Below are 17,110 nucleotides of genomic sequence, written 5' to 3'. Positions count from 1 at the left end.
CAAGAGCCTGCCCTAACCTGAAGCCCCCCAGGGATTCCCCTCCCCCCAGGTACAGCCACCCAATTCCCAAGTCCCATTCACTGTGCTGTTGGAATGACAGGGCCTGGGCTCTATTGCCCCTGTCACCTCAGATGGCACGTCCGGGGAGCCCTGGGTCACAGTAATGGTGAATGGCCATGAAGTCTCATTTGTGGTCTATAGTGGGGCAAGCCTTTCACTCTTGAATAAATGGCATGGATATACTTTTAAATCAAATATCCCAATTATGGGAGTCTCAGGGACCCCTAGATACTCACTGCAAATACTCCCCCACTTTTTTTTTGCATATTTGGATACCCTTCATTATCCCATTCCTTTATAGTTGTACCAAGTTGCCCATCTCCCTACTGGGTGGAGATCTCCTTCACAAATTAAAAGCCTCCATTATCATTCCCCCTTTAAAGTCCACCACCATCTTTTTAATACATTCTGGCCTGGACCTGGTCTATGCACCCCATAAGCCTTCTAAATGCCCTTTACTTGCTGGAATTAACCCACAGCCTGGGATACTTTCAACCTAAAATAGTAAGACACCATCCCTCGGTTCATATCCAACTGACAGACCCCAGCTATTATGTAATCCTCCCCCAATATCCTTTAATCCCCTTAACTCTGAAAGGTTTAAAACCCCTTATCTCCCATTTATTACAGGCCAAACACCACATACCAACCCACTCGCCTCATAACTCCCCCATTCTTGGAGTACAAAATCCAATGGTCAATTCTGGCTAGGACTTCAGAAAAATCAATGAGACAATTGTTCCCACATACCCTGTAGTGTCCAATCCCTACAGCCTTTTATCTCATATCCCAGTTTCCACCACACATTTCTCAGTTTTTTTGGGGAGCGGGGGGGAGGGGGAATGAACTCAGGAGTACTTGACCACTGAGCCACATCCCCAGCCCTGTTTTGTATTTTATTTAGAGACAGGGTCTCACTGAATTGCTTAGCACCTTGCCATTGCTGAGGCTAGCTTTGAACTTGTGATCCTCCTGTCTCAGCCTCCACACATTTCTCAGTATTAGACCTGAAAGATGCCACCTTTACCATTTCCTTCCATCCTGCCTCACACCCACTTTTTGCCTTTACCTGGACAGACTCAAACATTAACTACTTTTATCAACTCACCTGGACTGTACTCCCCCAGGACTTCCAAGATAGCCTCCATTACTTTGGCCAGGCTCTCCAAGGAGACCTGGCCACCTAAGTTTGTCCCCTAGCCACCTAATACAGTATGTAGATGACCTTCTGCTTTGCAGTCCTTCACTAGAATATTCCACATGTCACACTAGCATTCTGCTTAACTCCCTGGCCTTCTGGGGGTACCGGGTTTCTCAATCTAAGGCCTAGCTCTGCTCCCCTGAGATACAATATTTAGGAATCCTATTAACCCCCACCTCCTGCACCATAACCTCAGAGAGACTCCAGGCTTTAAAAAACATCCCCTACTCACCACCAAAAGAGACATGCTGTCCCTCTTAGGCCTTTTTAACTATTTTTGCATCTGGATACCAAAATTCTCCCTTGTAGCCAAATTCCTCTATGAAGCTTCCAAAGGAAACCTGTCAGATGTTCTTCCATATCTCTTCTTCCATATCTTCCATATCTTCTAGTCTACAGAATTCTCTTCTCAAATTCTCAACTCTATATTACCAAACCCCAACAAGCCTTTTTTCCTGTCACTACATTCAGAAAATGAATAAGCCTTGGGAGTTCCTTACTAAAAGGCTGAAGATACCCTGCACCCCTTGCATTCTTATCTAAATAAGTAGACTTAGTTTATCAAGGCTGGCCCCAATGCCTTGAAGTTTTAACAACCGCAGTTCTCCCAATCCCTGAGGCAAGAAAACTTGCATTGTTATCAACCCATTATTGTACTTACTACACACTCCCTCCAGGATCTTTTCAGTCATTATTTATTTTTATCTATAATGTCTCACTTCTGTCCTGACATTCTGAACTTTTTGATAAGTCCATTTTCTCAAATAATGGATCAGCATTTACCTGACTCTCCAACTGGTTCATAGATGGAAGCTCCCAGAAACAGTCCCTTTACCTTGCAGGTTATGGTATAATTCAAGGAAAAGCTACAACAGATTTCCCTTTCATTCTCACTCAGATATTAGAGTTATCTCCTTACCTCCAGGCACCATATCCCAGCAGGCTGAGTTAGTGGCCCTCATCCAAGCTTTATCATTAGCCAGGGATAAATCCAGTCAATGTTTTTACTGATTCCAAATACACATATAATAAATATTATTCATTCTAACATCTTAATCTGGAGGGAGGGGGACTTCCTAACTCAGAAAGAACCCCCAATTCTTTTTTTTTTTTTTGATACTGGGAAGTAAACTCAGGGGCACTCAATCACTGAGCCACATCCCCAGCCCTATTTTATATTTTATTTAAAGACAGGTTCTGAGTTTCTTAGCGCTTCACCATTGCTGAGCCTAGCTTTGAACTCACAAATCCTCCTGCCTCAGCCTCCTGAGCTGCTGGGATTACAGGCATGCACCACCATGCCCAGCAGAACCCCAATTCTTAATGCTAGCTACATAAAAGATTTGCTTGAAGCTGCACTTTGACCCCATTAGGTAGCAATCTTACACTGCAAAGAGAGTCAGACTGATAAAAATTACGTTTCTTTAGAGAACCAGGAAGCAGACAGGCTTACTAAGAAAATTGCTCAGTCTAGTTTTATATTCCATGCCTACAAAACTCCAGCTTCCCCCTGATAAAACAAAGCCCTCTTGTCTTATCTCCATAATTTATTCCATCCCAACACGTGTTCTCTCCAAATATTCCTAAAGAAGTCACTAAACCTGTCTCCTTCAGACTTACAATATCTCCAGCAAATTTCCCAATCATGCACAACCTGTCTCAAGGCTAACCCCAACTGCAATGTGAGACCACCTTCATTTCCCACTCACCAAGATAGAGGAGTTCTTCCAGTCATGGACTGGCAACTTGACTTCACACACATGCCACCCTTAAGAAAGACCAAATATCTCCTGGTTTTGGTAGACATCTTTACTAGATGGGTTGAAGCCTTTCCAACTAGCAACAAGAGGGCTTCCACTGTAGCAACCTTACTTTCCAGGGAAAAAAATTCCATGCTTTGGATCCAGAGTTTACTTCCTCCATTACCCAAGAATTGGCTAAAATTTTAAATATAAAATGGAACTTCCACATTCCCTATCATCCACAGTCCTCAGGAAAAGTTGAAAGGACAAATAGGTTTGCCTGAACGAAACCTAAACCACTTGGATTGGATTAGGCTCCTCCCTTTGGCTTTCCTCCAGATGGGAGCAAAGCCCAAGAAGCCCCTAGGATCAGCCCCTTTGAACTTCTCTTAGGGCGACCCACCCCTCATTCAACCTCAATCACCTAGCAATCCTCCAGAAGCCCTGAAACCCCTGTAGGCTCACCTCAGAGCTACCCTCTGGAAGTATGCCCACACCCATCTTCCCCAGCCCCAATCTTCAGGAGCCCTCCCTCCTATTACTGAAGGAGATTTAGTTTACCTTTCCCCTTCCCAAGAAAAGTGGGCAGGCCCCTTCAAGGTCATTTTAACCACTTCCACTGCAGTCAAATTAGTAGGCCTCCCCTCCTAGATCCACCTAAGCAATATAAAACTCATTCCTGCTAGTGCATCTCATCACTCCATTCCCACAGGTCCCACCTGACTTCACATTACCTACTTTCCTGCCATTCCTGAGGAAGTTGCTGAGAGTCACACCTGAAATTCCTACTGTCCCTTTCTCAGGCCTCCTTTCAACTTTTCTTAACAGCCCTCAGAGACAAATTAAATTTATTATACTCAATCCTCCTTCATCTCTCTCCTTCTCAAGCATTAGACCTATTTAAGATCTTTGGCTTCAAGGGACATTCATTGATGAAACCCACAACTCAAATCTCTTTTATTTTCTGTGTTTTCTGCATTTTGTCTTTAACTTCATAAACAGCCACACCAGACTGGAAACAGAGGAGACAAAAATGGCTGACTTTTAATAATGAAGAAGTTAGAGGAGTTTAGCTGAAGGAATTTCTTCTCTGAACCCTTTTAAATACTTTTCTACACGTGTAACTGGATTACTAGCTATAACTATACTGTTGATTTTATTTCTGTTCTTATTTTGCATAATTTGTTGAGCAGGATGGAGAAGATTAAACACCAGAAAACTATGATTCCATAGTTATTCATGCTTGCTATGCTCTGAAGAACCTATACTCTTGGAATCATGGAGAGTACACCCTAAATCTGAGTAGGGCACATGGTCCCCACTAAGGTCAATAGAGTCCCAACTGTATTACCTGTTGAAATTATTTTCTTGGTAACAGCAAATCAATTACTCTTCACCTTTCTTATAATCACTTTACTTACAATAATCTTTCCTCTGCCTATTATTACTTTTATATAGGAACGATTTCTTAATAATACATGGGTGGATGCCATTTTCCTGCTCACTTTCTGACTCACTGAGACCACAAAGGGAAACTCCACTTATGATGGCCTCAAGGTCCTCTCCCACTGGGGTCTCCATGCTCTATTCCAGAACACTGAAAGGAGAGATCCCCCAACTTTGCTGCTTCTCAGCTTGAAGCAGCCAGATCCAGATCTGGCGCTCCAATTCCTTTATCCTTTCAGAGTCTGGAATGAAGAATTATGGAAAATAATAATCCTACAAAGCAACTCCCAAGGAAAAGCGGAGAGACTGCTTGGGAGGAAGGAGGGGAAAGTAGCCAAGCATTGACCTTCCAGTAAATCCTTTCCTGGTAACAGTGGGCCCTGAGGGAAGGAGGCAAATACTGAATGTTAGGACTTTGACTTTCCCCCATTGCAAATTAGTCCTAAAAAGACACCCTGTAAATACTGACCAATGGCCCTGAAGGAAGGAGGCAAATATTGAAACTCTGGGAGACAATAAATTCCAGAAAAAGATACCCATCCCTCACAATCTGAACTTCTATCTCTCCAAGTAACAATGAGTTTCTGCCTTTCATAGCTGCCCTCCTGAGTTACAAGTTTTAACCTACATAACTAGCCCCTGACTATCTGAATGGCACACCCACGAGTTACAATGATGAAACCACCCTAATTGCACCCTATAAAACCAAAATTCCCTCTGTAACAGCCGGCCCTTTTTGCATCCAGAAAATGAGTCCCCAAGGCACCCACGAAGAACAATAAATGGCTTCCCTGAATCTGTTGAGGTCTGAACTTGTCATTTTGAGCTTATACTTATGATCCTTTAGGCTCATGCAGTCTCTGTTATGTGATCAATTGATAATGCTGGGAAGACTCCTACATAATAGGTTTATTAAAACATTATATTTCTCTTTGCTTAATCTATTTATTGGTGGGCTAATAAACAGTGTTCAAGGTAATTATCATAAGTGAATGATTTTGTGGTAACTCTAAAGTTTTACAGATTTCTCAGAAATTTGGTAGGAAGAGGCTGGGGGAAAAGAACTTAAGGAGTGACAGAACTGAAAATAGTAAGCAGTCTACCTGTAGACTCTTGATGAGGTGCCTGAAAAATGTTGCTGAGGCTCAAACCCACTTCTGACTCTTATTAAGCACCTTTCTGTGTGTAGCTGGAAGTTTTCACTCCCTAGAGTGTCTGTTAATAAATTGAGGACAAAGACTCTATAACAATGGGCCACCTTGTACCTGTCCTCCTGTATAACACAGCTGAGCATAATAGGTACATAACCAAAATATGTTGAGTCAGTATCATGTGACTTTTCTGTGCCAGTTTATCTTCCACAGTGCTTGCTCAGTTGACTTAAATCATGCCTTTCAAATACAGGTCATTTCAATAATAACTAAGCCAGCACAAGTAACTGCCTCTTCTACACCACTTTCCAGGAGCTTCTAGTTGCCTGCCTTAGAAAACACTTGTTTTTTACTAACAGTCCAACATAAATGCCCCTCTCATTAAAACTTGCTCAGCTTTGTCAACTCTCCAAATTTGCTTCTGTGGTAGATAGGTGTTCGTTCTCACTGTGGGGAATTGGTATTAATCTGTTTGTGTCTGTCTTATATGTTAGGCTGTGAGTTACTGGAAGTTATCTCTTTCACCCTTTACCCAAACCAAGCGCTCAATCACATAAAGTCATAAAGCTTTGATTTGCACATGCTTAAGCAACCGTTTAGCCCGGCATAATTAGTACTGCATTTATAGGGTACATTAATTTTTTTTCACATATTAAATATCTTTGTATTCCTTCATAAGTCTATAATAACTATATGAATAAGATTGCCATTTTAAGCTTACTAGGGAAACTCTCTCAGGAGGTCAAATCCTTTGCTTCAAGGTCGCATAGTATAGATCCTAAGCGCATGGATTTCCGTAGTAAACGCCAGGAGGCTCACCGAAAGACTTTTGGACTCTTTAGGTTCCCGTCGCTGCGGCCTCTCGGCGCAGTCTCCTTCTGCGCCTGCGCACTGCAGAAAAACCGTCCATTTCTCTGTCTACCGGGAAGGACGCAGGTGTGGAGGTGCGTTCGGGTACTGTTTGAGACCCGCATTGCGGTTCTCAAGACTGCCGCCTTTCGCTCTTTGTCGGCCTGGGAGTTGAGTCGTGACTTTGAGCCTCAGCCGCGGTGAAGCCCCGGACTTTTCTCCCACGTCGCCTCTTGCACGCCCCCGTCGTGGTCTTAGGAGGGCGGCGGACAGCGGGGCTGGAAGCGGGCGGCTCCGTGGGAGCGGGGTTGGCGGGGGGTCCTCAGGAAGCCTGCGGGCTTCGGAGTGGGTCGGCCGGGCCCGGGTCCCGCTGCGTTTTCCTCCAGTCAGCGTGACCTTGTTTAGGTCATTTGACCTATCGGGCCCAGTGTTTCACTCGTTAAAGGGGCTGGGGGTTCTTCCCACCGGTCGTGTGGCTGGGAGGTCGACGTAGGGCCGCTGTTTGCTGTGTAGCCTGGTTTGAGGTTAGAGTTGGGCCGTTGAGGAAGGTCACCGTGCGGCCTTTAAGGACCCCCCTCCCCCCAGGTGTCTGGGCTGCGGGGGGAGCACGGGCCCACGAGGCAGCCTCTGCGATCCCGTCTGCGTTTTAGTGGCTTACGGTGTGATTGCATAACACCCACCTCACTGTTTCATGGAATTGTCTCGAAAAAAAATTTTAAATGCTGTTAGGAGTATTTGCACGTGTAATTACCACTAGAGCTTCTGCATGTCTTTGTGGTTGGGAGAGATTTAGTCGTACTTTTTGCTCAGGGTCTCTGGTTGTGCCACAATGACCACGTTTATTTGGGGTATCTGGACTGTTATGCAGGCTGAGCCACCCAACGTCCTATTGGGCTTTGTGGGAGGAGTCAGTCCACCGTTGACCTTTGTCTAAGGACTAAAATGTATCATGCATGAGAGTTCTTTAGATCTTTGTTGTTGTTGATTTTGTTTTCTTATTTTACCTATGAAGGACCCTAACTGCCATGGCTTCCGGCACTTTGGCGAAACCTCAGATGCGGGGTCTTCTGGCCAAGCGTCTGCGGTTTCATATTGTTGGAGCATTCACGGTTGCCCTGGGGGTTGCAGCTCTCTATAAGGTATGTATATTTGTTTTTTGTTTTGTGTAAAATTTCAAGAGTCTTTTAAAAATGAACTCCTCTTTACGGTGCTTGCTCTCTTCCCTTCCCTGCATTTACTTCATTATGACAGGTGGTCATAATCTCCAGATGGTTTGTCCTTCATCTTTAGATGCAGCTGTGTTCTTGCCAGTATTGCCATGACAAAGAATCATGGACATAGTGACTTAAACAACAGAAGTTTATTTTTTCATGGTTCTGAAGATCAGAAATCTGTGGGAAAGGTTGATGTGTTCTGAGGCCTTTCTTGCCTTATTAAATGGCTCTGTTCTCTTTCAGTCTTCACATTGTTCTCTGTATGGGCACATGACTGGATAGATTTCCTTTTATGAAGACAACAATCATTGGGTTAGGACTTACCCTAATTTAGACCTTGTTTTTACCACATTAAAGTCCTAATTTCCAAATAGGTTATATTCTGAGGTGTTGCCACTCAGGATTTCAACGCATGAATTTTGGGAGCACACAGTCCCACCCTTAAAGAGGGTAAGTGTACAGAGGGGCAGGAAAGGCAGTAATTCTGTTTGACACCTTGAAGAATTGTCACAGTAACATTTTAATGCTGTGCTTGGTGGATTTTAACATTAAACCTTGTGTTTTTATCAAAGGCTGTATGTTATATTTATATAACCATAAATATCCAACTCAGTGCCTCATGCATGCGAGGCAAACGCCCTGCCACTGAGCCACAATCCCAGCCTATAATGCCTTTTTATAAAAATGTTTATGATAATACATATTTATCATTAATTGTCTGAGAGAATTCAGAGCTTTTGTAATTCCTCCCACTTATCATTTTTTGTTTAGTGTCTGTAATTTTTTGGCGGGGGGTACTGGGGGTTGAACTCAGGGGCACTTAACCACTGAGCCACATCCCCAACCCTATTTTGTATTTTATTTAGAGACAGGGTCTCACTGAGTTGCTTAGTACCTCACCATTGCTGAGGCTGGCTTTGAATTTGTGATCCTCCTGTCTCATCCTCCTGAGCCTCTGGGATTACAGGCTTGCACCACCGTGCCTGGCTTAGTGTCTCTAATCGTTACTAGGCTCTGAGCCTTATTGAGGCCAGGTCTGTCATTTATTTACTTTTACTTGGCACCCCAGAGTCAGGAGCCTTACACACAAATAGTTCCTTAAAAGTATCTATTGAATAGGAGCCAGTATCTAAAATTCAATACAATCGTATGTAACATGGAATTTCAGGTGCATTGGAGAATCCAAAAAAATAATACAACTAATGCCTCTGTCCTTAAGAACTGAAGAGTTATGGAGAGGTTAAAAACATTTTTTAGAAGCTGTTGCAGGATAGGACATAAGTGAAAGAATGTGGTTTTAGGGCATTCTTTTTTACTTATTTATTTTTTTATGTGGTGCTGAGGATTGAACCTAGTGCCTCGTGTGTTAGGCAAGTGCTCTACAACTGAGCCATAACCCCAGTCCTTATGTGCCATTCTTTATTCAAAGAAGTGGAATTTGAGCCTTGAAAGTTAGGGAAAACTTGGAGAACAAAGAGGAAGGGAAAAACTGAACAAAAACATTAAGTGGATTCTTGCTTTGGCAAGGAGACAAGCCTTTGAGGAGACAAGCCCCAAAAGCAAATCCTTTGCTTGGCCCTTGAGATCCCTGTTGCTTGGCACATAGTGGATACAAAATAAAGTTAGAAATATTAGAAATAAATGTTAGAAAAAGGTATAGATATATATATGAGTAAGAAAGATGGGGGACTTTTTGGCTTTGTCATCATAGTTATGATAAAAGTTCTGATCTTTATTAAAATTCTTTATGTATAGAGTCTTGTTACTTCTAACTGGTAGCCCCTAATGTTTAGTGAATTTTAAAACTTTCAACCTCCAATAGAAATACATGTATTTTTGCATTTTGATTTAGTGAACACATACATACAGGTAGAAAGTTTGTTTGTAACTTTGAACAGTTTGCAGCAAATAACTGGAACAGTTTGCAGCAAAATTGTGTGTGCTGTACTCTTAATATTCACGCTTTCTAAATTGGTTTCAAGTACTATTGATGGGTGTATGTATTATTTTATAACTTTATTAAAGTTACTCATGACCTGGAGGATCTAAATTGATAAATTTCATTTCTTTCTGAAGTCCAGATTTTTCAGAGTTAAAAGAAACTTCCCATTTGAAATATTACAGACAAAAAATTTAGATGAGGTTATAATATTATTTTGTTTAATTTCTTAGGTTTACTAACAGCTTATTATTACTTTCTCTCTGCCTTAGTATTCCAAGAAAATTTTAATGAAAAATAATTCTCCTCTAACAAATTGTTTGTGGTTGCCTTGTATAGTATGCTAGGACTCTCCAGAGAAACAGAATCAGTAGGGTGTGTGAGTGTGTATGAAGAGATTATTGTGAGAATTGGCTCGAGAGTTAGGCTGAAAGGACCCACGAGCTGCCATCTACAAGTTGGAGATCCAGGAAAGTTGATAATGTAATCCAGTCCAAGTCTAAAGGACTGAGAAGTAGGGGAGCTAATGGTATACCTCCCAGTCCCAAGTACAAATGCCTTTCGGGCAAGCGGCCTAAGTCCTAGAGTCTGAAGGCCAGGAGCTCTGATGTCCGAAGGTAAAAGAAGATGGATGGGTTAGCTAATTTGCTCTTACTTTTGTTCTATTCAGGCCTTCAGTGGATTGGATGATGCCTGCCATGTTGGTGAGGTTGGATCTTTTCTAGTCCAATCTCTTCCCAAGATACCCTTACAGATACATCTAGAACTAAGTTTTTTTCATCTGTATTTCATATCCCTTAGCCCTGTGTCAAGCTTATGCATAAAATTAAATACCATGTATAGTGATGGGCCCCAGTAGACTTCATTTGTGTTTCTGTAGTATTTCACTTATGTGGAATGATACTTGAATTTTTTTCTGGTTTTTATATGCAGGCTTAGATTTGAATTTGGATTGTAACCCACACATTGAAATACACTAAGCAGTGTTTTGTGGAGAATAAAATTTTTGCCATAGGTTTGAATCCTGCTCCAGCCCCCTGCCAGTTAGTGCTTCTTCTAGACCTTGATTAGGTCTACATTGCTCTCTTGAATCTTCATTTATTTTTTTCTTTGTTTCTCCCCTTTGTATATAGAAACTACAACATTACAACAACAAAATGAAGACCCCTCCCCCTAATCCTTTTGCTGCAGTTTTAGCAGCATTAAAGCTTTCTTTTTCTCAAAGTGATCAGTGGGCATCATCTTGGGTTCATTCCTTCATTTTAAAATAAGCCAATAAACCAATTCTCACTCTTAAGAGTTTATGTTTTTTTATCAGTACATATTAATTATACAGAATATTATTCCTTGTGGCATATTAGTATAGGTAAAACCCACCTCCCTACTACCTCCCTTATCCTACTTTTTCCCATTTCCCTTCCTCATCTCTAATAGTCTCCTTTCTACTTTCAAAAGCATATGTGTTGAAGTATAAATCATTTAGAAAGTTTCCTGTGCCTTTTAGAGGCTGATGGTTACCAAATCAATTTTAGACTCCTTTGAAATTCATAATGTGGCTTTAACTGAGCTAGAAAATTGTGGCACGTCTCAGCATGCAACAAATATTATGGCGATATTTAGGCTTGCTGAAGAGAAGACTGTTTATCTTTTGTCAGACATCTTTTAGCATTTTGGCTGCTATCATCCTCTGGCTCTTACCATTCTGCACTTGTTTCTTACCAAACACACATATAAATCATACATACATAACTTGCCCAGGAAAAGGTACAGTCTAGGAAGGGGGGCCCTTTTTTGCTGTTTAGTTTTCATGAAACTACTTCCTCATTCCTTGCATCTGGGTCACCTCTCCTACTCCTTATCTTATAATTGTAGGGTTCAAATCCCATGAAGTCCCAAATTTTCAATTCTTTGTAGGACATAATGGGTTAAAGAGTGAACACAAATGATATTGTAATTTACTTTAGATATTACTAATAATCCAAATAATACATTAACAGTATGTTAACTTTTTAGTTTGGTGTGGCTGAACCAAGAAAGAAGGCATATGCAGATTTCTACAGAAATTATGATTCCATGAAAGATTTTGAGGAGATGAGGCGGGCTGGAATCTTTCAGAGTGTAAAGTAATTTTGGAATATAAAGGTAATGCCATTTTTTTGAAGTCTCTTTTTCAAAAACATTTGAACTGGTAAAATGCAAATAAAATTTGCTATCAATCATTTGTAATTGTATAGTTCAGTAATATTTAATTACTGTACATTCACATTATTGTGCAAGCAGTTTCCAGAACTCTATTCTTTTAAAACTGATACTGTCTATCCATTAAACAACTTCCCATCTTCTGCCCTGAGGCCTTGGCAACCACTATTTTACTTTCTAAGAATTTGACCACTTTAGATATTCATATAAGTAGATTCATAGAGTATTTATCTTTTGTGACTGGCTTATTTTATTTAGCATAATATTCTTGGTGTTTATTTGTGTGTAGGATGTATACTTTTTAAGGCTGAAAAATGTTCCATTGTTTGTATATACATTTTGTTTATCCATTTATCAGTAGACACTTGGGTTGCTTTCAACTTTTGGTTGTTGTGAATAACTACTACAAACATAGGTATTAAAAGTATCTCTTCAGGGTCCTCCTTTCAGTTCTTTTGGGTATGTACTCAGTTTTTAAGAAATTGCCATACTATTATCCACATTTTACATTCTCACCAGCAGTGCACAAATGTTCCAATTTCTCCACATCCTTACCAACACTTGTTACTCTTTTATTTATTTATTTAAAAATTTTTTTTTTTAGTTATACAGGGACACAATGGCTTTGTTTTTAGTTATTTTTATGTGGTGCTGAGGATTGAACCCAGTGCCTCACATGTGCGAGGCAAGCGCTCAACCACTGAGCCACAACCCTAGCCCTACTCTTTTATTTTTTGGTAGTAATCTTCCTAATGTGGGTGAGATCTCAGTGGTTTTGATATACATTTCCTAATGATTTGCAGTGTTGAACATCATTTCATGTGCTTATCGGTCATTTGTTTATCCTTGTTGGGTATATTGGAGGTTGTAAAAATTCCACATTTTTAAATTCATATTTGAATTTGGTTGTTGTTTTGGTTGAGTAGTGGGGGCTCATTATATCAGTTATGTCATTCTGGATATAACTCCTTATTAGATATGATTGATTTGTATATATTTTCTCCTATTTCACAAGTTACCTTTTCACTCTGAGGATTGCATCCTTTGCAGAGGTTTTAAATTTTGATGTCCAATTCATCTTTTTTTCTAAGCATTTTATTGTTTTAGTGCTTACATTTTAGGTCTTTGATTTTTTTTTTTTTTTTTTTAAGGAATCGAACCCATGACCTTGCTACCTCCCAGCCCTCTTTTATCTATTTTGAGTTAATCTTTGTATATGGTGTAAATATATAACTTGTTTAGCATGTGGATGTCCTGTTAAGATTGTCTTCTCCCAATGAATAGTCTTGGCATACTTGTAGAAAATCAGTTGTCTACATATTCAAGGATTTGTTTCTGGGCTCTCTGTTGTATTCCATTGCTCTATATGCCTGTCTTCATGTCAGTACTACACTGTTTTCATTACTATAGCTTTGTAGTTCATTTTGAAATGAGGAAATGTGAATTCCTCCCCCCCTCTCCCCCCCAAGATTGTTTTAGTTATTTAGAGTACTTTGAGAGTCTGACTGAATTTTGGAAGGCTTTTTCTGTTTCTGCCAAAAATGCTGTTGGCATTTTGATTGGGATTGCATTAAATCTGTAGATTGCGTTGGTTAGAACTGTCATCCTTTTTTTTTTTTTTTTTTTGGGTGTGGACATCTTTACAAAGTTTTGCACTCTGTGAGTATGGAATTGTTTTATTTGTATTTTTAGTTTTAAGTCTTTTATGTTTTTGGTAAAGTTTATTCCTGTTTTATTCTTTTTGATGCTATTGTAAATGGGACTATTTTCTTTAAAATGTTCATTGTTAGTGTAGAAAAACAACTGATTATTATATTCAGCAACTTTGCTGATTTTGTTTATTCTAATGAGTTTATTTTTTGTGTGGAATCCTTACTTTTCTATAGACAAGGTCTTGTTACTTTCAGGGATAATTTTCTTCTTTCAATTTTTGGATGTCTTTTCTTTTTGTTGTCTAATTTTTCTGATTAGGATTTCAGTACATATTATATTGAATAGCTTATAAAGGACACATATTTTAGCGTTCATTATTTATGTACCTAGTTTATTGTTTTTATCATTACAAGGTTCTGGATTCTATCAGACTTTTTTCTGCATCTATTAATATACTCATGTAATTTTAAAATCTTTTGTTCTGTTACTATGATGTTTCACATTTATGAATTTGTTTGACCATACCTTGCATTTTGGGAATAAACCTCTTGGCCCTCATGTATAATGCTTTCAATGTGCTATTGAGTGGTTTACTTGTGTTTCATCAGGGGTTTTTGCATCAATATTAGTGCAGTTGGCCTATAATTCTCTTGTTTTTGTCCAGCTTAAGTATTGAAGTATTTTTTTTCCCTTGGTTTTAGAAGAGGATTGGCATTAAATATCAAATATTTGATTTTTTTAATTGAGTTACTATATTTTTCAGCTTTTTTGTGATTATTTTTATTTTGTTCATATTGTTTTCCTGATTTTTATTTATCTGTTCTTGTTCTTCAAACTCAATGAACATACTAAGATAATTGTTTTTAAGTTTTTAGTCAGAAGTCAGTGTTTCTTTATGGTTTGTTCTTGGAGATATTGTTTCTTGGGCCATATTTCTCTGTTTCTTTGTGTGCTTTGTAATCTTTTGTGGCAATTTGGGCATTTGAACAAAACAGCTATCTCTCACTCTGCAGATTTTGACTGCATATGGGAGAAGACTTTCACTAATCATCCCCTGGCATACAGCCTCAGAATCCTTTTCCTGAGAATGTATCTACTCAGGATTCATTTTTTGTTAAGGTTTCTGAATATTCATAATTCTTTTTTTTTTTAAAGAGAGATTTTTAATATTTATTTCTTAGTTTTCGGAGGACACAACATCTTTATTTTATTTTTATGTGGTGCTGAGGATCGAACCCAGCGCCCCATGCATGCCAGGTGAGCGCACTACCGCTTGAGCCACATCCCCAGCCCAGTTACTCTTAATTTTCCTAAAAAGTTTCAGTCCTGCTTCCTCTTGGAACCCTAGTTATTCTCTGCCTCTTATAATTTCTTGGCTTCAGTCTGTCTGCAGCTCTCATGCCAAGGCATCCACCATTGCTTTCATTTGTTTCCAACCTGATATTCTGACTGTACCACTATTCCCATCAGTGCTCCAAGTCAGGCAAGACAGAAACCCAGATGAGCCAGCATGTTGTAATAAGCAAGTTGTATTCTTTACCTTCAATCCCAGGGAGGAGCCAGGAATTGGGCAGTTTCCTTCATATAACACTGCATTGCCTGAAGAGGGGTTGGGGCAAAGTCAAGCAAAAATGTCACAAAATTTCCTATTTTGAGGGGTTTTCGTCTTGGTTAGGTGTTCATTTGGTTGCTGCAGCTTAACTTGTGTCTAGAGTTATTGCAAACCTACATATGTTTTATGAGGGGTAGGAGGGGTGTGGTCTGGAGTTTTATAGTCCAATATCTTATTATTGACATAGGAAGTTCCTTTTTATGTTCAAAATCATTTCACATATTTTGTTATTAACTGACAGGTTGGCATTAGGAAAATCATTCCTTTAGAAAGAAGTGACTTTTCAAAAAACAATGGTGTTTTTGCCTTTGTTCTTGTTATTTAAGTACTGAGAATTGAACCCAGGGATGTTCTATTCTAGCCAGCATATATTCATACATATACACATATACTTTTTTTTTAGTTGTGAATGGACACAGTATCTTCATTTTATTTATTTTTATGTGGTGCTGAGGATCCATCCCACTGCCTGACCCGTGCTGGTAAATTGCAGAAGCCTGGAATCCTTGTAATCCTCCTGCCTTAGCTTCCCAAATTGCTGGGATTACAGGCATGTGCCATTGAGCCTGGCTAGATAGATACCTTTTATAGTTTGTTAGAGTGTCTACAGTTGATATGCTAGTTTTTGAGGGGTAGATTCTGATTTGGTCTGTCATATCCATGTGGTCCTTATATCTCTTGTGTGAATTAAGGTTCTACATCTAAAAGTGAATTGATTGGTGTGCTCATGAAAGATCATTTACTAAATTGATCTGAAAGGATGTATTGTTAAATGTAATTTATACTATGAGCGATTTTTGCCTTATATGACTTAATTCTAGAAATGCAGATAAATGTACTAAGATGTGTAGGGATGAGCTATTGTGAGACTTGCACAGGGAAAAAGACTGGAGAAAAAAGATCCACAAAAATATTAATAGACTTATAATTCTTAACATTGCTGTTTTAACTTTGAAATTTTCAAATTTTCCACAGTGGGCATGTATCTCATAATTAGATGATATTAGGCTAATTTTTATATTTGTCAGATTATTATTTTTTTTACCCGAAGGTGATTGTTCTAAAAACCAGTAAGAACAATGATGATTTGGAACAAATGAGTTCTCTTATAACAACAGGTGTAGATATGAGAGGGAATGGGGGAGGGGTTGGACTTGAGAGGGAGGGGGAGAAAGCAGAATTTGTTAAATGAAAGCAAGAAGTAAGTGTAAGATATGTTTTGTCCAAAATGGAAAAGAGGCTAGCTAGTCAAGCAGCTAAGGTGGTCAAGCAGCTTGGTAGGAGAATGAACATAAGAGCTTAGGCAGCCTGAGGTTTCTCCTGGGGTTGAAGGTGAGCAGTGAAAATGTAGGGTCTACTAATAAGGAATAGACCTCAGTTAATCTCAAAAGGTAGTGAGGTAGTGAGTATTAGAGACAATGTTTATTATTAACTATTTTCTTTCTCTCCACAGAATTTCTTTGGATTGAGGTCCTTAGAAGTTTGTACTGACTTGTGCTCCTGAACTATTAAACATGAATATGTGGGCTAAGAAATAGTTTTTCTTGGTAAATAAACAATTAACAAATACTGTATACAATGTTTTGCTCAATTCTTATTGATAATTTGGGGCACAAAAGCATCGTAATTGGTTGGAAACTTTTAGCACTGTTTATGGACCTTATTGAAGATATCTTGATTTCAGTATTTCTTGCAATTTTCATTGTTTTATACATTTTTTTAGAGATTTATTTTTTTTAAGGTGGACACAATATTTTTGTGTGGTGCTGCGGATCGAACCCAGTGCCTCACATGTACGAGGCCGAGCTATAACCCCAGCCCCGTTTTTGTACATCTTTAATTGCCCTGATGTTTCTTCTGTTTCACTGAGATACTCCCAGGTGCAGTTACCTGGTCCTGGCCTTGAAAGGGTCTCCAGGAGTCCATAGAAAATTTCTGAATTGTGAACTCTTAAAGGACAGTGATAGTTCTTCCAATAAAATCTGTGTGGGGGCCAAGGTTGTGGCTCAGTGGTAGAGCACTCGCCTAGCATGTGCGAGGCCCT

General features: G+C 39.5%; 1 protein-coding gene across 1 annotated transcript; it reads left to right on the top strand.

Annotated features, from left to right (window-relative positions):
• The first annotated feature begins 6,418 nt into the window (after positions 1–6,418).
• Positions 6,419–16,640, top strand: LOC107142829 (cytochrome c oxidase subunit 6C). Its single transcript, XM_015486335.2, has 4 exons — positions 6,419–6,544; positions 7,462–7,588; positions 11,616–11,744; positions 16,520–16,640. The coding sequence occupies exons 2-3, from the start codon at positions 7,475–7,477 to the stop codon at positions 11,727–11,729; spliced, it is 228 nt and encodes a 75-aa protein (XP_015341821.1). The 5' UTR covers positions 6,419–6,544; positions 7,462–7,474; the 3' UTR covers positions 11,730–11,744; positions 16,520–16,640.
• Positions 16,641–17,110: the final 470 nt, after the last annotated feature.

The sequence above is a fragment of the Marmota marmota genome, unplaced genomic scaffold (assembly GCF_001458135.2).
Source record: "Marmota marmota marmota unplaced genomic scaffold, marMar, whole genome shotgun sequence".
Lineage (NCBI taxonomy): Eukaryota > Metazoa > Chordata > Mammalia > Rodentia > Sciuridae > Marmota > Marmota marmota.
The sequence above is the reverse complement of the archived record's forward strand: the minus strand, read 5'-3'. Positions and strand labels throughout refer to the sequence as shown.

Excerpts from the sequence above, each read along its gene's own strand:
- LOC107142829 (XM_015486335.2), top strand. The coding sequence starts at position 7,475 with ATGGCTTCCGGCACTTTGGCGAAACCTCAGATGCGGGGTCTTCTGGCC. Across the intron at positions 7,589-11,615 it reads GGGTTGCAGCTCTCTATAAG|TTTGGTGTGGCTGAACCAAG; the intron begins GTATGTATATTT and ends TTAACTTTTTAG.